We start from the raw sequence: 25,890 nt of genomic DNA, 5'->3' as shown, positions 1-25,890 counted from the left end.
TTTGTGAACATTTACAAAGTAATGACCTACTTGAAGAGTTTCAGTCAGGCTTCAGAGCTCATCATAGCACTGAAATAGCTCTGGTGAAGGTCACTAATGATATTCTCATGGCCTCCTTATAATAATAATAATAATAATAAATCCTCCTTAAACTCTAGGGTCACCTGTGGAGTACCAGAGGGTTCAGTCCTTGGACCAATTCTCTTTACTATATATATGCTTCCAATCGGCAAAATTATCAGACAGCATGGGATTAATTTCCACTGTTATGTTGATGACACTCAGCTATATTTATCCATAAATCCTGATGAATCCAATCAATTACTTCCACTGCAGTCATGTCTTGATGACATCAAAAGCTGGATGACTTTAAATTTCCTGCACTTAAATTCTGACAAGACAGAAGTTATAATCTTTGGGCCAGAGTCCTCAAAAAATAAACTTCTTAACCAATCACTTAATCTGGGTGGCATTAACTTGGCCTCTGTTAATAAAGTAAAAAATCTTGGTGTTATTTTTGACAAAGACATGTTATTTAAATCCCATATTAAACAGGTTTCTAGAGTTTCCTTTGTTCACCTCTGGAATATCGCCAAAATTAGAAACATTCTGTCCAGGAGTGATGCTGAAAAACTAGTCCATGCATTTGTTACTTTAAGGCTGGACTATTGTAATTCTTTATTATCAGGAAGTCCACAAAATGCAGTTCAAAGCCTTCAGCTGATCCAAAATGCTGCAGCAAGAGTTCTGATGAAAATCAACAAGCAGGATCATATTTCTCCAATTTTAGCTTCCCTTCACTGGCTTCCTGTTAAATCAAGAATAGAATTTAAAATTCTTCTTCTAACGTATAAAGCCCTTAATAATCAAGCTCCATCATATATCAGAGCTCTGATTACCCCGTATGTTCCTAACAGAGCACTTCGCTCTCAGACTGCAGGTCTGCTGGTGGTTCCTAGAGTCTCTAAAAGTAGAATGGGAGGCAGATCCTTTAGCTACCAGGCTCCTCTCCTGTGGAACCAACTCCCAGTTTTGGTCAGTGAGGCAGAGACTCTGTCTACTTTTAAGACTAATCTTAAAACTTTCCTTTTTGACAAAGCTTATAACTAGAGTGGCTCATGCTACTCTGAGCTACCTTTATAGTTTTGCTGCTATAGGCTTAGGCTACTGGAGGACATCAGGATCTAATTTTCTCACTGTATAGAGTTCTACTGTTCTTCAATTATGCATTGCGTGTCGTCATTTCTGCTTTAACTTTCTGTTCTCTCTTGCTCTTCATAGAAGGTACACCTGGTCTGGCGTTCTGTTAACTGTGACATTATCCAGAGAAGACGGCTCACACGCTATTACCATCTAATGTAAAACAGAATACTGGATCAATGTGTGCTTCTGTGCTTTTTTGTCTCTCTTGTTGTGTCTCTGCTCGGTCTCCTGTAACCCCCAGTCGGTCGAGGCAGATGACCGTTCATACTGAGCGTGGTTCTGCCGAAGGTTTTCCTTCCCGTTAATGGGGAGTTTTTCTTCCCACTGTCGCTTTATGCTTGCTCAGTATGAGGGATTGCAGCAAAGCCAAGTACAATGTAGACGACTCTTCCTGTGGCTCTATGCTTCTCCAGGAGTGAATGCTGCTTGTCGGGACTTTGATGCAATCAACTGGTTCCCTTATATAGGACATTTTTGACAAATCTGTATAATCTGACCCAATCTGTATAATTTGATTGAACTTGACTTTGTAAAGTGCCTTGAGATGACATGTTTCATGAATTGGCGCTATATAAATAAAATTGAATTGAATTGTTCTGCTTAACTATCTAGTTTTCCATTGCCTTCTAATTTTGCTTTAGTTTCTTGGGTTTTCTCTTTAGTATCCTAGCTTTTACCTTAGTTTTCCAGGTTTTGTGTTCTTATTCTAGCCTTAGTTGTCTGGTGCTACATTAGTTTACCTGTCTTTGCCCTAGTCTCTTTATTTTGGTTTTGATTTTCTAGTTTTCTTCAGTTTTTCTTTGTAATCCCTGCCCTAGCTTTCTGGTTTTTGCTTTCGTTTAGTGTCTGCCTGATTTTCTAGTTTTTGGGGTTTAGATCCTAATTTTGTCCAGCGCTCTTTGGGTCCCAGCGATTCTTGGTTTGTTTTGGCCCCTTGCTCCTTGGTGCCCTGGCGTGTTTTGATGCCCTTCATTCTCCGGAATTTAGATTCCTGTGTTTTGGGTGTTTAGATGCCCTTAGTTCCTGGCATTTTGGTTTACCGGCGTGTTAGGAGGCCCTCTGACCCCTGTGGATTTCGTGTTTCTCGGCGTGTTAGAACGCCCTCAGTCTCCTGGTGTATAGATTTTGTGTTTTCCCGGCGTGTTAGGATGCCCTCTGACCCCTGTAGATTTCATGTTTACCGGCGTGTTAGAACGCCCTCAGATCTCTGGTGTTTAGATTTCTTAGTTCCCTGGTGTTTAGATTCCTGGCGTTTAAATTTAGTGTCCCTGGCGTGTTAGGATACCCTCAGACTCCTGGTGTTTAGATTTCTTGGTTCCCTGGTGTTTAGAATTTTGGCATTTACATCTAGTTTTCTCAGCGTGTTTAGATGCCTTCAGGTACCTATATTGTTAGGTTTTCCGGTTCCCCTCACGCCCCAGCGATCTCTTCCTTTGCGCCCCGGCGTTTCCCTCAAGCCCTGGTGATCTCTTTTCTTGTGCTCCGGCGTTTCCCTCATGCCCCGGTGGGTTTTCCCTTTGGCGTTTCCGCACGCCCGTTCCTTCCCTCTGGCGATCTGCACGTTAGTTGTCCTCCAGCTATCTTTACGTCTGTTGAGCCCTAGCGTTGGCACACGCCTGTGTTGTCCCTCTGGCGTTGTCGTACGCCTGTTCATTCCTCTGGCGTTGTCGTACGCCTGTTCTCTCCTCTGGCGTTGTCGTACGCCTGTTCTTTCCTCTGGCGTTGTCGTACGCCTGTTTTTCCCTCTGGCGTTGTCGTACGCCTGTTTTTCGCTCTGGCGTTAGTACGTCTGTTCTTTGCCCATTTAGCCTTGTGGCGATGTTCGCCAGTCTTGCTCATTTTGCCTTGTGGCGATGTTTGCCTGTCTTGCCCGTTTTGCCTTGTGGCGATGTTCGCCTGTCAGCGTCAGTTAGACGCCTTTTTGTTTTGCCTACCAGCATCTGTTAGACGCTCTTTGTTTTGTTTACCAGGGGTTGTTAGAAACCCCTTTTGGTTTGCCCTGAGTGGGTAGTTTTTGTGTGATTTTAACCCGCCATCCAACCTTCCCTCCACCCACTCTTGTTAGATCAGCTTGGTTTTGACCTTAGCCCTCCATTCTGCCTTCCCTCCACCCACCCTGGTTAGATCAGCTTGGTTTTGACCCTGCTCTGTGTCCTGGTGTCTCCTGAGAACTGCTAACCTGCCTAGCCGCCCTGGAGAAGCTCTGCTCGGGGCCCTGGTGTCTCTAGTGAACTACTAACCTGACTAGCCCCCCTAGAGAAGCACCGCTCTGTGCCCTGGTGTTGCTACGAGGCCTGCTAGCCAAGCAGCACTTTGCTTTCCTAGCCACCAGGCTTTATGGACTCTCACTCCGGGCCATCAGCTCCTGCCATCACCTACATCCCTGACCTTCTGCAGCCCTGAACCTCCGGTCTTCATCATCCGCCATCCAGCACACTTCCTCTAATAAAAACTCTTAAACTTTAGTCCCGTGTGCGCTTCCTGAGTTCTCCGGTAAACAAACCCTGACAATAATAAAGTGGTGTTTAATTTTTTTGGTTCTATATCTTTCTCTTTGTCTTTCCCTTTCCACGTTCCTTATCTGTTTTGCTGTTGCTAATCCTATGTTAGTTAGAGGCACTCACGCCTATTGCCAATTGTCTCATCTGTGGATGAGTATGTGAAAACTAAAGGATCTATGCCCATATTCATAAAGATTCTCAGCATCCTCTCAGAGAGCTTCTATCTTAGGCTTCATCTGAATACCCTTAAAGGAGCAATAAGCAACAGTTCACCACTAGGTGGTCCATGAGCACTGTCGGTACACCAAAACAAGATGTGTGACAAGCCTCACCTCTCTACCTCCACTATAGCTGCCACCCAGCCCCTCCTTTTCCTTCCCACGCGTCGCCTCCTATGCGCACATTTGTAAGGGATAAAAACAGCAAAACATCCTCACCTTTCGGAGGAACATGTCCAGTGAAGAAGTACTGTAAGTAACTCATAACTTTATAATGCTGTTAGCAAGAGAAGATTTTGATCTGCTGGGGGTGCTCTCCTCCCTGCTGCCCAGTGACAGTGGGATTTTAGGGGAGGGAGGGGCTATGCCCTGAGTGGCAGATGTTCACATGCGGTGTGACATCATACCATAGTCCATCTGAAATATTACTTGTAGTTCTTCACTTACCTATTTTTTAGTTCTTTCTATCTAATTAATGACATTTCGCTTATTGATCCTTTAATAATAACTTCTAGCTCCTGCACCTAGCTCCTGTCCTGGGGTCAACAACAAGAACTCTATTGTGAGGAAGAAAGGAGCTTCAGATGACTGTGCCAATTTCAGACAGCCTTTAACTCCGACATCATTACAGAAACGCACATTGATGATTCAAGTCTAGCTACATACAGCCTTCCAAAAATTAACCACAAAGTGGACGGTCTTTTCTCTCCGTTGCTTTTAGGCATCAGCCTGGAAAATGAGAAGCGTTCCATGCAGCAATCAAAAGTGAGGAGAAGGCATCACACAAGCAAACTCCTAGATGATCATTTAGGTTACTGACATCATCATGCAATACAAAAAATACTTTCTCACCTCTTTTGTATATATTCTTTGAAAATTTCTCCACTTTTTATTTATGATTATGTAATATTTTTCCAATTATTTATCCTCAATGAAATTGTGCTACTAGAGCCGGGCTTTAAAACATAGAGTAACTGAAACTAATTAATTTCCGTCTATGGCGATGATACATTTATCCGCATATTAAAATTGTGTGATTGTTATAGAAGTTTATGTAAGGTGGTGTATCTGTCAATCAGTTCTCTGTGTTTCTACCATCTTCCCTGCTTCAGTCACTCTTAGGCTCGCTAAAAGACCTCACTACCCCTAACATTTTTTTCACTTTAGGAGCTCTCCTATGGCACAAGATGCTTTGTGAATAACTTTTATCTTACCAAGGTAAAATTCTAAGACAAATCTAAGAATCTGGAAAATTATAAGATTTTTCCTAAAATGAACTACTTTTAGTCTTAGTAATCTTTTGTCAATACGGGCCCTGATCTTCTCTGATGGTTATTCTAACGTTTAGCCCTTTTAAGTTTCATGTTTACTTCCAAGTTACCAATCTTCTTATGCCTTAGTTTATATCAAAATGGTTCTGCACCATGAATTGCTGTCTCATTGAAACATCTCTGTGTATCTGCTTGAACAAATCTGCTAGATGGATCGTCTGCTGTTTCTTTACCTGAAAGTTATCTGTCTAGATCTTACTTCGCAATCAGTCCCTGGGAACAATTAATTGCACTCAGCAGGAAACTAAACCTTTATGTTCTGTCACCATTCCCTTGCTTTCCAAACCACCGGGATCTGCAATCTTCTTCCAACTTACCAACCATCCATCATTTACCTAAACTTAAATCCTCTATTGAATTATTTTCCAAACATGTCCTTACCACATAATTGAAAAACATCATTTTCCACTCTGATAAAAACTAACAATTTCTTTACAATCTTCTCAGCTCTTCCACTTTATTTTATCATTGTTGTGTAATATTTTACAAAACAATTAAACTTTCTTACCTGCCCATGATAGGTTCTTGCATCAGATTCCATCAACATCTTAACAAGACTTTACCCATGCCACGGTAAGGATTAACCAAGGAAAGTTGGAACAATTGCCTTCCCCCAAAGTTCTGCTATTGCAGCTACCTAAGTTCCATTTCTAACACGATCTTTCAGGGCTACACAGTCCTAGCCTGGCCAGCCAGACTGACTCACGCTATGTGAATTCAATACATAGCTTGCTGGTCTGGAACCCAGAAATTGGGTTTGATCTAATTCTGTCTCTCCTAAAATCTACAATCATCTCCTTCGTTTTGTTCACATTCAAGATGAGATTGGTTCCACACCATGCCACAAAGCGATCCACCAGCTCTCTGATACACCCAACAACTGCAGTCATGTGAGTATTTCTGTAGATGACAGGAGTCAGACTTGTGCTGGAAGTCTGAAGTGTACAGAGTGAAAAGGAACAGTGAGAGTACAGTCCCCTGAGGTGCTCCTGTGTTGCTGACCACCTGCAGTCTCTCCAGGACCTTCATGATGTGGGATGTCAGGGCAATGGGTCTGTATTTGTCATTGATGATTGATAGGTGAGTTTTATTTGGTACCTGCCCCAGACAGGATGTCTTCCACAACAGCAGTGCCTTCTCTTGGGTCAACCTCAGATTGAAGAGGTGCTGCAGAATCCCACATAGTTTCTCTGCACAGACATTTAGGACTCTGGGGCTGATACCACCTGGACCTGCAGCCTTGTTCTGGTTCAGTCTCTCCCGCTACCTCTTCAAACAGAAACGTGGGAGGGGGAGGGAGCAGCAGCATCTCCTGAATTGGTTGAAGACAAATCACTGGAAGCATAAGAGTCCATGACCAAGGTAGAAGATAAAACATCTGAGGTCTGGCAGGAAAGGTGTGGGTCAAAGGAGGCCTGGATGTCTGTTTGGCTGGGGGCAGGAGGGGAGGATGGTGAGCCTCTTCCTGAACTGAACCTATTAAAGAATGTATTCAGCTCATTTGGTCTCTCTAGACTTCCATCTATCCGTTCCTATTTCTGCTTGAAGCCTGTGATCTTCTTCATCACCGACCACAGGTCTCTGATATTGTTCCTCTGCAGTTTACTCTCCAGCTTCTTCCTATACATGTCTTTGTTGTCTCTGATCTTGACTTTGAGCTGCTTCTGTATAGTCCTCAATAACTCTCTTTCTCACTTCCGAAAGGTTCTTTTTATGTTGTTCAACAGTTCCTCCAGGTCACTGGTGATCCATGATTTGTTATTAGGGAAGCATCTCACAGTTTGGATAGGGATGATGCTGTCCAAACAAAAGTTCATTTAGTTGGCCACACACTCAGTCATGGTATTTATGTCCTCTCCATATGGCTCGCAAAGATTAATCCAATCAGTAGTTTCAAAACAACCCTGTAGGGCTTTTCAGCTTCCTTTGACCACTTTCTCACATCACTTTTTCTTACTCTCTCTTGACAAGGGGTTCATAATCTGAGCAGAGAAAAACAAGGCTGTGATCTGATTTACCCAGAAGTGGTCTTGATTTGGAAATATATGAATCCTTGACATTAGTATAAAACAATCCAATGTTTTGTTTTTGTCTGGTAGAGCAGCTGACAAACTGTTGAAAAGTGTAGCTGAGAGTAAGGCATCATTAAAATCCCCACATATTGCCACAAAAGAACTGGGGTGTTGGTCTGTATCCTGGCAACAATGGAACTGATGACAACACATGCATTGTTGGCAACAGCTGAGGTATGTAAATCATTACCAAAACTTCCCTGGTTAACTCTCTTGTTAGCTAATGATCTCACATTGCCCATGATGATGGGTGGCAGAGATGGTTTGAACTTCCTCCTTCTCTCTCTTCGCACGTGCTCTGCAACCACGAAGCCTCCTTTTCAACTCCTGTGAATTTTCTGGCTTCGGTTGTTGTATTATTCCTGCTTTTGAGATGTTAATCAGCTGCTCCCTGTGGTACACCACCCTGTTGCTATAGTTATGCATCATAACAAAAGAGCAAAATATTGAAAAGTATTGGGAAAAATCAATCTAGCCACACAACATCCAATTCAAGAAGAAATGGTTGTTCGTGAAAGCGATATCTTCCAAGAAAAGCATGAATGATATTTTGGAGAAAAAAAAAACTATCAAAGTTACAGAGCTTCTTCAACGTGCTACCACCCTGAGTGCCCCGATTCTATAACCATAACAGTCAATATGGTGGTCACAACGGAGCGATGTTTTAATGATGCTCTTTATTATGCCCTACATGAGCTAGATTAAAACCTCAACAATGGGCTCCTCTACAAATTAAAGACGAGTATGTGGCTTGGAGTTTGTGTCACATCCGTAGTAATCTGATTGGTTCTGCCCTGTTTCCGCTGTCACTGTTAGCCCGGTCTTTAAAATCAGGCTCTACCGGCGGCTTTCCAGACTGATATGTGTGTTTACAGCGCAAGTCAGTCAGGCTGGTCAGGCTAACAAATTTCCTAATTCGGACAGATGAGAGTGAGGGGTTTTCACTGTGCTCCCTTGGCCTTGAGTCAATCTTCATATTAATTTATCAACAGTTCTTCCAGAGTTTCATATATCATGGGATATAAAAGGTGGGTTTACCCACTTTTATTTGATCATTCACTTGACTTTTTTGACCAATAAAACCTTTACTGATAAGTTAAATTTCCTCTTTGATCACTCACTGATAGAGGACAATCTAATATAATGTTCATGGGGGTCAGGGGAGGAAAAATATGCCTGATTTTGGTATAGATTCTTTTTCACTTGAAACAGAATTAGTGAAGAACATGAAGGGATTCAAGGAAGCATTTTTTAAGTTCTGTGACCAGATAAAAAATAAGTTGGATGGCGCTGAACATCTAATTCACCTTGCCATATAAATTAATAACAGATTTGAGAGATTGAGGGAGACAGAAGAGCAGAAGATCCAGTCTTTCACACTTCCTGTGGTCTAACTTTTGATACAGCTGTTAATCAATTTTTTGCTGCTCTTTACTCCTCACCAGAAGCAGGGATTAAGCTCTAGCAGTTATGAAATGATTGTTTAACTCTGAATGCACAAAAATGTAGGATGTAAACATGTGTCACTTCATTGTCATTGCCCTGGTTGGGCAATGAGGAAGATGGATGGAGCCAAATACAGGGCAATCTTGGAAGAAAACCTGTTGGAGTCTGCAAAAGACTTGAGACTGGGGATGTTCACCTTCCAGCAGGACAACGACCCTAAACATAAAGCCAGGGCTATAGAGCAATGGTTTAAAACACAACATATTCATGTGTTACAATGGCCCAGTCAAAGTCCAGACCTAAACCCAATTTTGAATCTGTGGCAAGATCTGAAAACACAAATGCTTTCCATGTAATCTGACTGAGTTTGAGCTTTTTGGCAAAGAAGAACTGGAAATAAAATTATGTCACTGGATGTGCAAAGCTGGTAGAAACAATAATGGCACTATGAAAGAGTTAGGCACATTAAAATAGTATCCCCCCATTTTATTTTAATGTCTAAAGACACTTTCTGTCAATAGACTACTGTTAAAATCTATAGTATTAGTTAAAAGCAGGGCCGTGCAGAGACTGTTGGAGGGGCAGGTGCTCAGAGTTGAAAGGGGGCACATGGGGCACGGATTTAAAACACGATACAGAAACATACCTTGTTATACAACTGGCTGAAATGTACCAACCCATACTATAAAGAATGTAACATGGAATCAAGGTCGTAGGTTTGATTTGAACTTTGGTAGGGACACTATTGGTCCAAAGCTTTATTGGTCCTACACAATGTGCATGCTCCTATTTTTTATGCTTGATTTGAGCATCAGGACGCGTTTTGCCTGTCTAAAAAGAAAAGGCAGCATTATTTGCTACATTTATACAAATTTTATAAGCACAACACACACTAGATATGTACCACAGGTTTTGAAAGTAGCTGTTATTAAACCTTTACTTAAGAAACCTTCTCTTGATCAAGATGAGTTAGTACATTACAGACCTATATCTAATCTTCTTTTCTTATCTAAAATTCTTATAATAATAATAATTGAACTTTATTGATCTCACAATGGAGAAATTCACTTCTGCATCTTAACCCATCCCCTTGGGGAGCAGTGGGCTGCCACTGTGCGGCGCCTGGGGAGCAATCAGGGGTTAAGGGTCTTGCTCAGGGACCCAGAGTGTCGGGACTGGGGATCGAACTGGGTACTCGCATCCTTCTCTGAGTGCGAGCGCGCTGCTCTAACCACTCGGCCACGACTCCCTCTTGAGAAAGTAGTTGCTAATCAACTTTGTGAACATTTACAAAGTAATGACCTAATTGAGGAGTTTCAGTCAGGCTTCAGAGCTCATCATAGCACTGAAACAGCTCTGGTGAAGGTCACTAATGATATTCTCATGGCCTCGGATAATGGACTTGTGTCTATACTTGTCCTGTTAGATCTCAGTGCTGCGTTTGATACAGTTGATCACAATATTCTCCTACAAAGACTTGAACATATTGTAGGGATTAAGGGGAAAGCATTAGGCTGGTTTAAATCTTATCTGTCAGACAGATTCCAATTTGTTCATGTTAATAATAAATCTTCCTCAAACTCTAGGGTCACCTGTGGAGTACCACAGGGTTCAGTCCTTGGACCAATTCTCTTTACTATATATATGCTTCCGATAGGCAAAATTATCAGACAGCATGGGATTAATTTCCACTGTTATGCTGATGATACTCAGCTATATTTATCCATAAATCCTGATGAATCCAATCAATTACTTCGACTGCAGTCATGTCTTGATGACATCAAAAGCTGGATGACTTTAAATTTCCTGCATCTAAATTCTGACAAGACCGAAGTTGTAATCTTTGGGCCAGAGTCCTCAAAAAATAAACTTCTTAACCAATCACTTAATCTGGGTAGCATTAACCTGGCCTCTGGTAATAAAGTAAAAAATCTTGGTGTTATTTTTGACCAAGACATGTCATTTAAATCCCATATTAAACAGGTTTCCAGAGTTTCCTTTTTTCACCTCCGGAATATCGCCAAAATTAGAAACATTCTGCCCAGGAGTGATGCTGAAAAACTGGTCCATGCATTTGTTACTTCAAGGCTGGACTATTGTAATTCTTTACTATCAGGAAGTCCACAAAATGCAGTTCAAAGCCTTCAGCTGATCCAAAATGCTGCAGCAAGAGTTCTGATGAAAATCAACAAGAGGGATCATATTTCTCCAATTTTAGCTTCCCTTCATTGGCTTCCTGTTAAATCAAGAATAGAATTTAAAATTCTTCTTCTAACGTATAAAGCCCTTAATAATCAAACTCCATTATATATCAGAGCTCTGATTACCCCGTATGTTCCTAACAGAGCACTTCGCTCTCAGACTGCAGGTCTGCTGGTGGTTCCTAGAGTCTCTAAAAGTAGAATGGGAGGCAGATCCTTTAGCTATCAGGCTCCTCTCCTGTGGAACCAACTCCCAGTTTTGGTCCGTGAGGCAGACACCCTGTCTACTTTTAAGACTAGGTTTAAAACTTTTCTTTTTGACAAAAATTATAACTAGTGGCTCATGTTACTCTCAGCTACCTTTATAGTTTTACTGCTATAGGCTTAGGCTACTGGAGTATATCAGGATCTAATTTTCTCACTCTATTGAGTTCTACTGTTCTTCAATTATGCATTATGTGTTGTCATTTCTGCTTTAACTTTCTGTTCTCTCTCTTTTCTCTTCATAGTAGGTACACCTGGTCTGGCGTTCTGTTAACTGTGACATCATCCAGAGAAGACGGCTCACCCGCTACTACCATCTAATGTAGAACAGATTACTAGATCAATGTGTGCTTCTGTGCTTTTTTGTTTCTCTTGTTGTGTCTCTGTTCTGTCTTCTGTAACCCCAGTCGGTCGAGGCAGATGACCGTTCATACTGAGCCCGGTTCTGCCGGAGGTTTTTCCTTCCCGCTAATGGGTGGTTTTTCTTCCCACTGTCGCTTCATGCTTGCTCAGTATGAGGGATTGCAGCAAAGCCATGTACAATGCAGATGACTCTTCCTGTGGCTCTACGCTTCCCCAGGAGTGAATGCTGCTTGTCGGGACTTTGATGCAATCAACTGGTTTCCTTATATAGGACATTTTTGACCAATCTGTATAATCTGACCCAATCTGTATAATATGATTGAACTTGACTTTGTAAAGTGCCTTGAGATGACATGTTTCATGATTTGGCGCTATATAAATAAAATTGAATTGAATTGAATTAATTAAAAGGGATTTTCCTGACAGAGATCTAATATTTAATAAACCCAGTTTATATGACTTAGTGGTTGATGATGTCTCTGTGACAGGTTGCATCTGACAGTTTATGATTTTTAAGTATTTGTTCCTGTTTATCCTTTTGTTTTTCTTATTTCTGCCACGTATTATCACAGATATTCCATAATCTCCGGCGAAAGGCCCCGGCTGATGCTGGGAACTCTCATGTCTGATAAAAGTGTGGCCAGGGCCCAATCTGTATCACAGCGAAGTAGTCCGGAGGTCCTCAGCACCCGAATGTTCTGTGATACGTAGAGGTGGAGGATCTGAGGCTCTGAGGCCTTTGGAAAATGCTGGTTTAGTGACAGCAGAATGGCTATATGGGGAGGATGTCATCTGTAGACCAATCTTAAATACTTTGTTCATGTTGGGAGAAAATTCCAGAAAAGGAACTTCTGGGCTTTGTGGAGAGGAAGGCGAGGCGGGTGTAGTCTGGACCGGTGTTCGTGACGATGGAGGTTCTTTGTCCTCTTTTTGTCCTGCTGATATCTGGGATGAATCCTCCTGTAGCTCTGACGACGCCTCTTTCTGTGTCATCTTTCTGGCCATCTTTATCTTGGCTTGTTCGGGCTGTACTGGGCTTATCATTTGTTTTGGCACTGGATGTACTTGGTTTTGGGACAAAGCTGATGGTGCATGGTTCACAGACTAGAAGATGTTTGAAATCAGCCGTTTTGCACATGACCTATTTAGAGAGAAACCATTGCTGCCGAACAGATGTCTCCTCTCCCAAAAGATGTTAAAGATGTCTATGAAGATTACAGTTGTGTGTTTGCATGTTTTTTCCAGCCATTTGTTTAGGATCAGAATTCTGGAAAAAATCTCATCTCTACAATTAACGGGCGCACGAGGGCCGCTGAGAAACACCTTGACATTAAGGCCATCAACTAAGTTCAACAGATGAATGTAATTCTCTTTTAATACTTCTGATTTTCTTATCGTGTTGACGTCCCTCAGGGCTTCAGCTTGTATTATGAGTTTTTCCAAGGTCGGGCGTTCTTTCAAGATCCTCGGATGGATGTCTGTTATATCAGACACCGGGCCACAGTTCCTATCGTTATAAATCAACACCTCTGTGTTTTTCTTGTTACAGAAATGTTTTATCCCACTTACAGACCCATTGCATAATATCAGGGTCCTTGGCCCTGTGGCACGTCTTTTTTGTGATGTCTTAGAACGAAAATCGTTGACATACCTCTGATTTTTGTCCTCCTGGGTCACATTTTGGAGCCGAGCAAATCTGTTTAGTAACGGAATTCCAGCATTTCCAGCAGGTTTACTCCTATCACTTGTTTTGAGAACAGCCCGCTGTTGTTTCACTTGTCTTGGGACATCTCTCTGTATTCTCGGCCAGTTTTCTTTGTCTAGGGGTGGGGTTCATTGATCCTTTGGTCTTGCACCCAGAGTGGTCCAGGGATTCTCATTTTCCTAAGGGAACTGTTTGTTCGCTGAGTCGCTGGGCTGGTGGTCACCGTTCGGAATCACAGGCAAGGTTGTTTCATTTCCATGCGCGGCGTTTACATCATAATTCACTTCGAGTCGACAGATTTTCAATTCCATAACAGCTATCTTTTGTAAAAGCTTGTCAAAGTCCATTGTGGTGAAGGTAGGCATCTTTCCAAAATCAAAATCAAAAAATAAGTGGAAGAGAATAAACAAAATAACTAAATCCAACTTTCTGTGGTTTTGGTTAAGAGATAAAAAGGAGATAAAAAGTAAAAGGCAGGAAAATGCAAGCAAGCAGGGAGCAGAGAAAAAAGCGTCCGAGCAGGCAGAGGCAAACCTCCCCCAGTCATTCCCCTTGATGATCAGGGCACAGAGACAGTACACCTAAAAAATTAAGATAGCATTGCTCACTTATTTTGTTTTTTTAACATAAAGTAAAGATATTTCTAAAAATATTATACACATTGTAAATACAAAATGTTTAAACAGCCTTTAGTACACCACTTGTAAAAGTTATAAATACTATCTTATTGCATTTTAAGGAACATCGGATATGTATGTGCTCTTTGTTGATGAAACTGAAACACCTCTCATTTTAGTGTGGGAGGTTTTCATGGCTAAATTGGACCAGCCTGGTGGCCAATCTTCATTAATTGCACATTGAACCAATAACAGCAGAGTATGAAGGTCCAATTAGCAGGGTAAGAACACAGTTTTGCTCAAAATATTGCAATGCACACAACATTATGGGTGACATACCAGAGTTCAAAAGAGGACAAATTGTTGGTGCACGTCTTGCTGTCATATCTGTGACCAAGACAGTAAGTCTTTGTGATGTATCAAGAGCCACGGTATCCAGGGTAATGTCAGCATACCACCAAGAAGGACGAACCACATCCAACAGGATTAACTGTGGACGCAAGAGGAATCTGTCTGAAAGGGATGTTCGGGTACTAACCCGGATTGTATCCAAAAAACATAAGACCACGGCTCCCCAAATCACGGCAGAATTAAATGTGCACATCAACTCTCCTGTTTCCACCAAAACTGTCCGTCGGGAGCTCCACAGGGTCAATATCCACGGCCGGGCTGCTATAGCCAAACCTTTGGTCACTCATGCCAATGCCAAACGTCGGTTTCAATGGTGCAAGGAGCACAAATCTTGGGCTGTGGACAATTTGAAACATGTATTGGTCTGTGATGAGTCCACCTTTACTGTTTTCCCCACATCCGGGGGGACTACTATCCTGCAAGATGAATGGCTTAAAATCCCTCTGACCACTGTGCAGGACTTGTATATGTCATTCCCAAGACGAATTGACGCTGTATTGGCCGCAAAAGGAGGCCCTACACCATACTAATAAATTATTGTGGTCTAAAACCAGGTGTTTCAGTTTCATTGTCCAACCCCTGTATATATATATATATATATATATATACATGCTGGAGATCGGCACCAGCAACCCCCGCAACCCCATGAGGGATTAACCGGGTCAGAAAATGGATGGATGGATGAGCAGAAAGTATATCCATATACACTTTGTAATTCATCTGGCTGCTTCTGTCTTTTGTCACATTATCAATAAACACAAGTTACCCAGTGCCATTGGAAGCCATGCATGACCATGCCATCACACTGCCTCCACCATGTTTTACAGAAAATGTGGTGTGCTTTGGATCATGAGCTGTTCCAATTCTTCCCCAAACTTTCTTTTTTCTTCTGCTGTTCCAGAACCAGGCTGGCTTCAGCAGGTGTTTTTTTGACAAAGTCAATTCTGGCCTTTGTATTTTTGAAGCTGATTAATGGTTTGCACCTTGTGGTGAATCCTTTGTATTTACTCTCATGAAGTCTTCTTGTTATGGTAGGCTTAGATACTGATGCATATACTTCGTGGAGAGTGTTCTTCACTTGAGTGGATTTTGTGAAGGGGTTTTCTTCACCATGGAAAGGATTCTGCGATCATCCACCAATGTTCCCTTCCATGGACGTCCAGGCCTCTTTGAGTTCCCAAGCTTACCAGTGCACTCTTTTTTTCTCAGAATGTACCAAATTATTGATTTGGCCACTCCTAACATTTCTGCTGTGTCTGTGATGGATTTATTCTTTTTTCAGCCTCAGGATGGTCTGTTTCACCTCCGTTGAGAGCTCCTTTGACCGCATGTTGTGTGTTCAAAGCAACAGGTTCCAAATGCAAATGCCACTCCTGGAATCAACTCCAGACCTTTTAACTGCTTAATTGATGATAGGTTAATGAGGCAAGGGCCCATGCAGCTTTGTTATTTATTTTGCAGTCTTCTGAGTCAATTGCCTATTACTTTTTTAATACTTTTGTATTAAAGAGCTGTAATTCCTAAACCCTTGCTTTGGATGTGAATACTCTCAAATTACAGCTGAGATAATTGTATCTTGAATATGTTAACTAAAATAACAAAACTTGTGTCCAAATATCCTTGGGCCTATATATATATATATATATATATATATATATATACACACACACATCTGGGATAGACTGGACACCTGTCCAGGGTGAACCCCGCCTCTGAGTGCTGGTGCCTATCTCCAGGAACCAGCACCCCTCACAACCCCACAAGGGATAGGTGTGTTAGAAAATGGATGGATGAATGATTATACATGATTATACATTAATATATAAAATACATTAATTTAGAATAATTTTCTGATTGTTATTTTATGCGTCAGGCTTTATAGTGGGTGACAGCTGATAAAGAAATCGGTAAAATTCTCAAATGTATTAACCCAGAAATGCAATATTGTCATTATTTTACTATTATTATTATCACAAATTCAGTAATAAAGTAAAAGGCAGAAATATGTTGAGGGGGTGGAATAAAATCAAAAGATAAAAATGGGAGAAGGAATAGTGAAAAGGGAGACATGAATGTAAAAAGACAAAGAAGAGAAAATAATAAGATAGAGTAAGACCAGTGTGTGTCACACTTACCCCTGCTTATGTGATAAATTACTTCCTGATGGAGAAACAATTAAGGAGGCTAGAGAATACTAATATAACAGAAAAGATCACTAAAAGAGAACAGAGCAGATTAAAGCAAAATAAAGGTATAAGGGGAGCAAAGGAAAAGGAAAATCTGTCTCATTGCATTCATTCCCAATAAAGGGTTCAACTAAAACTTATCCCATAAGCAGAGAAGTGGAGTCCAGTGTCAAAACGCTGTATAATGTCTACAGTTAGAGAATATTTATGGAACACTAACCTGTTTCACCATGACAGACTTTGCTTCTTGTTGCAAACTGGTCCTCCCCTTTCTCCTCTCCTCCTCCTCCTCCTCCTCCTCTTCCTCCTCCTCCTCCTCTTCTGCCCATTGAGTATTTGCCTCTCTGCACCTCTTCCCTTCCTCCCTATCAAGCGTTCTCATTGCTGAGCAGTTAATTTTGGGATTAATACACGTAGCGGTGGTGGCTGGCTCTTTTGTGTGATTTGTAGCAGTGCTGCAGACACTTATCTTGGTCGTTACGGTGCCCATATTGGATTCAAGCGTTTTAGTATCTGCCAAACATTCTGTGGCGATGGAGTCTATAAGGGCAACACGTACCCAGGGATTAAGATAAGAAGCCCCCTCATTACAACTTCTCTCCTCCTGCAGCATGCTGACACTCACAGCAGTCGCGACTTTCCCTCCAACACCATCAGAGGAGAGGTACAGGTCTTCACTGAGCTTTCCTTCTTTTGCATTAGTGGACACAGGTGGATGAGGAAAAAAAATGTTACCTGAAGAGCTAGAGCTGCTTCTCAAGACTGAAGATGTAGGAAATGAGCTGCAGCAAGGTTTGGGAACAGGAGGAAAGAAGTTCTGTGTTTTCGTTGTGCGACCAGAGCTTTGTTCTGAGAAAGAATGGTCAGTCATCCTATTATTTACATCTGAATTTGGCCCCTCTTGAGACGAACAAGGTGCATTAATACTTAGCTGACAGCCACTAACCAATGAGGTATCCAAACACAGTTTATGCTGGAATGGTTGAGGTTTCTTTCTAATCACCATGCTGTAGCAAAGAGGTGGGCCTAGGTAAACCTCCTCTGTACAGGATTCAATCAGTACCTCCTCATTCCTAATGTCAGGACTTGGACGTACAGGCAGAGATGGGCTAGAGGAGTCCTCTGCTTGGCTTCCATCGGTGAGACTGGTAGCTTCACGTTCAAAACACTTAAAATCCAGACAGGCAATGTTATTCATAGTATTCTGGCTGGGTGAAAAGCATTTGGTCAACAAAGCTGACTGAAAGGCAGATATTGGCTGTTTGGTGCTGGGAAATAGCTCGGAGCTTTGACTGTTTAGAGCTTGTGTCGATATGACATGGGATGGGATGCTATAGGGTACAGGGGTCAAGTTCTTGTCCTCAGCACGCTGACTAACCTCACCACAGTCGCTGTCATGGGAAGAGAGAGACAGGTAGGAGTAAAAGTCTCCCTTCTCAAGATGGAGAGGCCTGTGGGAGTGTTCGAGCACCTGAAGGAAGAAAATCAAAGGTTATTTTGCTTCTGTGTTTGTTGCTACACAGAGGGGCTTAATTAAGAATAAGCAGTATTGCTTGTCACTAAGACCCACACAGAGAAATTTCATGATTCTGTGTTTCTTTATCATTTAGTTTAAAGCAAAATCTGATTTCAAATAGAAAAGTTCAACCAAGATGCCACAGATATTAAACTTTTATCATTTTGTTTTTTAATTAATTTTAACTATCACACCATACAATCTTTATTTGCATATTAATGGTTTACATTATGGTACTTTGTTGCAAAGAACAAAGTTTTCTGCCTGATTTCTTTTTGTCTTTATAAAAATTGGGAACTGAAAACTGATTAACCTTTAGATTGCTTTACTTAGTGGAAAAAAAATGTAATTATAGACTCAGTTTTGATCTGTGATGCAATTTATTGATTTGCTTCAACTGAATAAACACATTAAGAAAAATAACTTTCCTTTGAGTTAATTTCTCCTTGAATTGCACATAACATAGTAGGTCAAATAGGAAAGCTTCAGATTCATATTAATTTATGTCAGAATTTTACATTATCCAACCAACCATTCACAAATGTGTGGTAGCTTTTGAGATAATGTCTAAATTCGAGTATTATGTAGAAGTAAATTTCTACCTTATCTTGGATGCATGCTGTAGAGGATTGGTCATGGACAGACCCACTGGTCTCCCGTTGGTTTGGTCCAACTGACTGGTTCTTTTTGTTTTTCAGTGCCACAGAGGCCATGTCCATAATGTCCGTTACAAAGGCATTAACATTCTCTTTCTTGCATTCATCTATAGTTTGTGGATGGGGCAACAAGACTCCTACATTGCAAGGGGAATAGGATTTGTGGCCAACTTTGGAAGGCAGAGTTGGATCTTTTGCTCTGACTTCCCTCCTTGTTTCCTCTGTCACCAATGATGAGAACTTAAACTTCTCTTTAATTTTGATGGCTTTCCGTCCTTCAGCAATCAATAGGCTGTTGTCCAATGCACTGTGGGATCTGCAGTCATCTGGAGACAGCAAAGGAGTTGTAGGACTGGAGGTGCTGTGGCAGGGAAGCTCCCCCCTCAGCTCGTCCACCAAACAGGAAGAATGCTTAGAAGAGAAGGGGTACAGCTTACTTGATGGTGATGAGCATATATATATTGTAGAACTTAAATCCATTTCAGGTCTCAATTTCCCAACATCTTGAACCGGCTCTTCTGTTTTGACATTCACATACAACTCCCTTAAAGTATCCTCTTTCTTAGTGAACAGGCCAGACTCTTCCTGGAGAAGGTCATCATCTTCATATTTTCCTTGTAAACAGTTGTGATCTACATTTCCATTCTCTATATCATCAACAAATTGGCTGATATAGCTTCTTGTCACATTCCTTCTGTTCTCGTCTTCTTGGTCCTGTCCTCTGGTTGTATTGTTGTAAGCATTTTTCTTGGTTTTTATTAATTGTGTAGTTGAATGTGGGAAGCTGGAAGATGGCGTACTTCCACACTGTAACTCATCCAAAAGCCCTGCCTCTGTTTTGAATGAGGAGGACGCAGAGGTACGAGGAGTTCTTATCCAACTTTCTAACTTCCTCTTCATATACTCAAGCCCGAGCTCATAGGAGGTCTCCATGACATCATCATTATTGTCCTCATCTTCCTCATTGCTGGAGGATACACCGTTAATCCTCTTGTCATCCCCATCCTGTTCATCCCGAACACCAAGTTCCTCTTCAGTGAGCGTCGGTGTGGAAGACGAAAGCAGATCGCTGTCATATCCATCTACGTCTGTGCATGCTGAAGTACATGAAACGTTTACCAACATGCTTAAACCATCTGACCCATCTACACATTTCCCGCCCCTGGTGCTATTGTGGCAATGTTGCCTATGAGAGCTGGAGTTGGAACTGGCCACCATGTTTAGATGTTGAGATAGGTGATGCTGATTTCTGAACATGATGAAATCCTCAGACCCCAGAGATGAGTCTTCTGTGCTACTCAGCCCAGTTAGTGATACTTTTGATAATGTTTCATTGACCACTGATGGCTGTTCTTCCCATGAAGTGCTAGAAATGCCAGATTGTAAGATGTGTTCACGACCTAAAGAGGGTGAAACAGGGAATTGGTTCTTCTGTGGAGTGCTACTTTGAATTGACATGTCAGAAACACTGCGTGTCATCTTCACGACCAAAGGATTCTGAATGTTCTCCAAACGTTTCAGGAGATCAAGGGTTCTTTGGCTAAGGTCTTCAGCAGATGTCTCAGTTCCAGTATTTATGCCTGTTCTTGGTTCAACTATATCACTGTCTTTCTCCAGGACATGTTTCAGCTCATTGGGACTGAAAAGCCTGTCTACCACCTCTATGTCAGGGCTGTGGCATTGATTAAGACAGCTCTCCAGAGAGACACTATGATGCAGATAATCTTTGGAGGGGAATAACTCCATACCTAGAGTCAATAGAGACTCCAAAGAAGAGCTCTGAGACAAAACTGGACTTGATATCCTACTATTGAGAGCAGGGGTAGTATCAACATGATTACAGTGGTCAAAGTGAAAATCATTGTTTTCAGTCAGGGACATAAAAACCTTGGAGGAGTCATTGAGCCCGTGTCCATTTATTAGGATTTCAACAGCCTCTGCTCCTCCCTCTTTGTACCTCTTGTCCTCTTCCTCTTTGTTTCCTTTGGTCTCACCTCTAAGATCATTCCTTTTAAATCCATCAAAATTCTTAGAAATGTCCATCTTACTTCTTTCATACTGAGTAATTCTGTTCTTTTCCAGACTTAAAGGATGATTTTCTTGTGGAGCTTCATCATTTCTCCAGTCTCTTTTTTCCTTTTTTCCTACCGCCTGATCCTCGTTCTTTCCTTGTATTGCAGAATTTGTTGATGCTTCTGAATCTCCATTGTCACTTACAATCCCACTCTCTGAATCTGATTGTAGACTATTTTCTGATTCCCCGCTTCTTCTGCCACCCTCACTTTCCTTATTCCAAAATTCACTGCTTCTTTCCTGTTGTTGGCTATTTGACATCAAACCTCCCAGGAGGTCTGGGGGGGATTTAACGAAGGACAATGAGGAATCGTCATTAATGTTCATCAGCAACAAATGTCTTTTATTATTGACAGGTTTATTTATGTGTTTTAATGTGGAAGTAAGGGGAAACATTGGCTGCTTGCATAATTCAATGCTGTGGAGGCTGTACACTTGATATATGTTATTGTTTGGGAGGGCATCAGCAGTTATGCTGTGCTGCACATCCAAAGAGGATCCACCCTTTGATTGAGATCTCCCTTTTGACTGAGTGGCTTTGATATCAGTATGAATATCCAGAGGTTGATTTTCACTGGACAAAGCACTGTTTGAGGGCAGATTTGATTGTGTGGTGGTGGGGAGGTCAGTTGTAAGGTCAGGTTGTGGTACATGTTGTTCTGCTTCCATAACTGTCTTATCTGTTTCATCCCATTCCCAGGAGTCATCCAGTGTCATTGCCACAGAACCCACTGACACTGGGCTAATCTGGTGGAGATCCTCTAAGTCTGTTTCCAGAATGGCTCCATTAACCTGCAGAAGAAACAGAATAAAACAAAACATGGTTGAAAATCTGGGTTTCCACTGGACGGAATTAAAACAGTTCATAAAGCACTCTAGCCACTCAAAATTGAAATGATCTTAACTATATTTGACACTAGAAGACAAGTGACGGATCAAAATTCATATTGCCCATTTTTATCTGGCTTTTACTTTTCTCCAGTAATATGCCCCAGAAAGGTCCTGTAAACACGATTTAAACACAAGTTTCAACTTCCTTTTGCTGAGTACATTCAACATCACTCACATTCCCTATCACAGTATTATTTTTCTATATAAAAGTTGTGCTGCAGATTTAAGTATGAGTAGTCAAGAAATTAATAAAAATTTCACCAAGTTTGCCACAAGTATGTTTAATCTGTTTTTTTAGAGGATAACCGTTGTACAGAAAATTGGAAGGTAGAGCAATAGATAACCAAGTTTTAATCCCAACTGAAGCACCTGTTAATTATGACACAGGCATGAATGCAGTGAATTTACAAGCCTGTATGCAAGAAACACATTTCAATCAGGAAAAACTCACAAAGAGAGAAAAGGCAATTAGAAGAATTTATTGATACAATAATTTAAACTTTGGCGCTCAGACCTCGGCAGGAAACTTAAACGCTGATTTATACTTTAATGTAGATAAGCAGATGTATGAGAATAGGGATATTTCCCCCAGGTTTGAAACTGGTGGTGGAGTTTAGAAAAATGAAGTTGGTTAATCCATAGAGGCTGGTTTGCAAGGTAATTGCTTGAGTTAAATGTCAAACTTGGATAAACAAAGTTTGCATAAACTGTCCATGATGAGCAAGCATGAAGAGACTGGAGAGAAAAAACTCCCCTTTGGGAAGAAACCTCTGGCAGAACCAGGCTCAACATGGCGGTTCTTCTGCCGGACCGTTTTAAGAGTGACAGGGAACTCCATGAGAGTCCAGAAGGAACTACACTCTGGAAAGGGCGAGGTTGAAGGATCATCGAGAAAAAGTCAGATGGAGCTTGCTACAATGGTGGAGAAGGGGATGGAGGTGGGTTAAAAATGGTCGTTTGAATTGAGATCCGAAATTGGTGCGACGGTTCTTGCGCTTGCTGAAAAGCAGGCCGAGAGATGATTTGGAGTTACTTTTAAGGTGAACACTGGATGATGATTGGGCTTCGAGGAGGTGTGGTTCGAAGCTGTCATGGTTTTTATATGTTTTTGCCCACATGCAGACACAATACGGAAGACAGAGTGCAGTTTAAAGGTGTTTATTAAATGGTTCAGGTATAGGGATCGCACGGGTGTGGAGATCCGTCGAGGTCTGAACGTCAATGCCGAAGGAACTGTGGGAGGAGGAGGAGGAAAGTGTTTACAAATAACTAAACCAGATAGAAATTCCCAGAAGCCGAGCCGCTTACCATTTAGTTGAGCGAACCTAACCGGGGAGGGGAATTCATCATCAGAAGATTGAATTTACATGAACGGCACCATCAGTCCAAATGTCCACAACACACAGCCCATGACAAACTGTATGTGTGTGTGTGTGTGTGTGTTGGGGGGGGGGGGGATTCAGGGGAATAAGTTCCTGGAATTAATGCCCAGGCTAGCATAATTAGACATAACACCTGCAGTTCATGGCAATAGTTATAATTAGGTTCTGGAAACTGTTTTAACCATAATCGTGGGTGAATTAAGCACTGATAAATTATTTTTATTAATCACATTTTACATCTTTGTTCAATGTCCAATTCGTCTAGCCTGCTTTGGCACCAAATGTGTTTCAAAAATGTTTTATTTTCTGGTTTGAGATCAGTGTCTTCACATAGGTCTTTAATTAATAACAAAAAGGCATTGCAAAATAATGATACTCTATGGTCATTTGCAACAATCTGAAAACTAAAGAAATGTGAAAACAACCCACTCAACAGAAACTACTCATAAGTTGCAACAAAAATTATTCCACTCTGGAACAAAGGAATTAATTATTCAAAAACATCTTCACCAAGCCGAAAATCCCAAGGTAAATACGTAATCAAAGCATTCAGAAAGCTCAGCTGTCTAAAAATATGCTTAGACACAGGAAAGCTTCCCTGCCCCAGACATAATTATACAAATTGCTCTAAGTCTCGTTAACGAGAGAACGCTAATTTATATTAGCCATTCATAGCCTATTAATCTAATAAACTAGTTGTCTAAGTGTGTGTGTTAGTGTGTGTGTTTCAGATGGAGTGAGTTTGTGTGGTTATTGCTGTACTTAAGACATTTCTATTAGACTTGTGTTTATTCTCTATTTGCTGATAAGGGAGATGTGGGTAATGAATGCACTGGGTTTTGTGCTGCAGATACATTGGAAAAACATTCACCCTTAAAAAGCCAGGATACCAGTTAACTTAATCCAATCAAACTAGGCATATTTTGAACCTTAAAAAATTCTATAAAGTTTTCCTGTCATTGTTCCTTATCGTCATTTCAAACACTCCTTACAACAGTTTATGCCTGAACTACAGTATTTTTACAACAGTAAATGGTGAAGCCATTCCTAGTATCTACCAGCAACACAAACATAATTTTAAAAGTGGAACCTTACTTGATTGTAGCTGAGAGCATGCCAGAAACAGAACTGGCCAAAAAACAGAGCTTTGCCTTGTAAGTAGTGGTGATAACGTTTAACTCATAGAACAAGAGCCGTTCCAGAGTAAGTACATTTTATTAGGGCTAAATTTTAATGCATAGATGTTGCACAAAAAGCCTAAAATAATCATCTTTAATCTGAAATTAAATACTTAATAAAGTGACACATGAGTAAAAAATAGTTTCTTCCAAGATTCGGGCTCCAAAAATGCCTGAGGTTCTAGGCTCTTTATGTTTGTCTTCATGTTTTTGTTCATGTTATGACCACTCCAAGCATTAATCCAGTACAGAAGGCCTGAATTGCTACGCAACCGGGGAAAAAACCTGGAGTTTACAGACCTAAAACTGGACTTTATTCCACCTGAACTGCTGAGGACATCAATTCAATTCAATTCAATTTTATTTATTTAGCGCCAACTCATGAAACATGTCATCTCGAGGCACTTTACAAAGTAAAAATCAATCATATTATACAGATTGGTAAAAAATGTCCTATATAAGGGAACCAGTTGATTGCTTTAAAGTTCCGACAAGCAGCATTCACTCCTGGAGAAGCGTAGAGCTACAGGGAGTGTTGTCTGCATTGTCCATGGCTTTGCAGCAATCCCTTACACTGAGCAAGCATGAAGCGACAGTGGAAAGAAAAACCACCCATAAGCAGGAAGGAAAAACCTCCAGCAGAACCGGGCTCACTATGAACGCTCATCTGCCTTGACCGACTGGGGGTTACAGAAGACAGAGCAGAGACACAACAAGAAAGACAAACAAGCACAGAAGCAAACATTGATCCAGTAATCTGTTCTATATTAGATGATAATAGCGGGTGAGCTGTCTTCTCTGGATGATGTCTCAGATAACAGAACGCCAGACCAGATGTACCTACTATGAAGAAAAAAAAAGAGAGAGAACAAAAAGTTATAAGCAGAAATGATGACAAGCAATGCATAATTGAAGAACAGTAGAACTCGATAGAGTGAGAAAAATAAGATAAGATAAGATAAGATTTATTGATCTCACAATGGAGAAATTCACTCGTCACATCGGCTCATACAAGAAGGTGCAGAGTAGATCCTGATGTCCTCCAGTAGCCTAAACCCATAGAAGCACATCCCCATAGGTAGATCAGGGCAACATAAGCCACTCTAGTTATAAGCTTTGTCAAAAAGGAAAGTTTTAAGATTAGTCTCAGAGGCTGTAATGTACCCAATTGTAAGGCCTAAAAAGTGGAGGAACTGTAAGCAAAAACAGGGTAAGAGAGCATTACTACGTGCTATTCTGAAGGTTAATCCACACAGATTGAATTGAATTGAAAGCCTTTATTGTCATTGTACACAGTACAATGAGATTTGGAGAGCAACTCCATAAAAGTGCACACATTAAAAAACACATAAATACACATACAATACAATACATTGCAAATCTGGATGAAGGTTGAGTATGGTGACGGCTTTGGGGAAGAAGCTATCCCTGAATCTGTTTGTTGTAGTCCGTATTGACCTGAAGCGCCTGCCTGAGGGCAGCATGTTAAAGAGATGGAAACCGGGGTGAGTGGTATCCCTCAGGATGTTTCTGGCCCTACTGAGACAACGGGAGTTGTAAATGTCAATCAAAGAGGGCAGAGGGCAGCCAATGATTTTTTGTGCAGTGTTTGTCACCCTCTGCAGTCGCTTTCTGTCGGCCTCCGTGCAGCTAGAATGCCACACTGTCACAGCGTA

General features: G+C 41.3%; 1 protein-coding gene and 1 long non-coding RNA gene across 4 annotated transcripts in view; one reads left to right on the top strand and one right to left on the bottom strand.

Annotated features, from left to right (window-relative positions):
• Positions 1 to 25,890, bottom strand: part of LOC118556033 (A-kinase anchor protein 6-like) — a 96,247-nt gene that overhangs the window by 67,084 nt on the left and 3,273 nt on the right. The window contains exons 2-3 of one of the 3 annotated variants that reach the window (XM_036131628.1): positions 18,637 to 21,555; positions 16,739 to 17,989 (exon numbers count right to left, since the gene is read on the bottom strand). In XM_036131628.1, coding sequence (XP_035987521.1) covers positions 16,739 to 17,989; positions 18,637 to 21,480 — 4,095 coding nt within the window. In that variant the 5' untranslated portion in view covers positions 21,481 to 21,555. Of the gene's footprint in view, positions 1 to 16,738; positions 17,990 to 18,636; positions 22,104 to 25,890 lie in introns of those variants that run through there. The other 2 variants (XM_036131629.1, XM_036131627.1) reach the window with 2 other exon arrangements.
• LOC118560543 lies at positions 2,224 to 25,890 on the top strand. Its single transcript, XR_004929424.1, has 3 exons — positions 2,224 to 2,237; positions 6,750 to 6,757; positions 25,471 to 25,890. It is a non-coding gene; the product is annotated as an uncharacterized LOC118560543 (long non-coding RNA).

Source organism: Fundulus heteroclitus, unplaced genomic scaffold, assembly GCF_011125445.2.
Source record: "Fundulus heteroclitus isolate FHET01 unplaced genomic scaffold, MU-UCD_Fhet_4.1 scaffold_447, whole genome shotgun sequence".
Taxonomy (NCBI): Eukaryota; Metazoa; Chordata; class Actinopteri; order Cyprinodontiformes; family Fundulidae; genus Fundulus; species Fundulus heteroclitus.
This window is presented reverse-complemented; position numbering and strand designations above follow the sequence as displayed.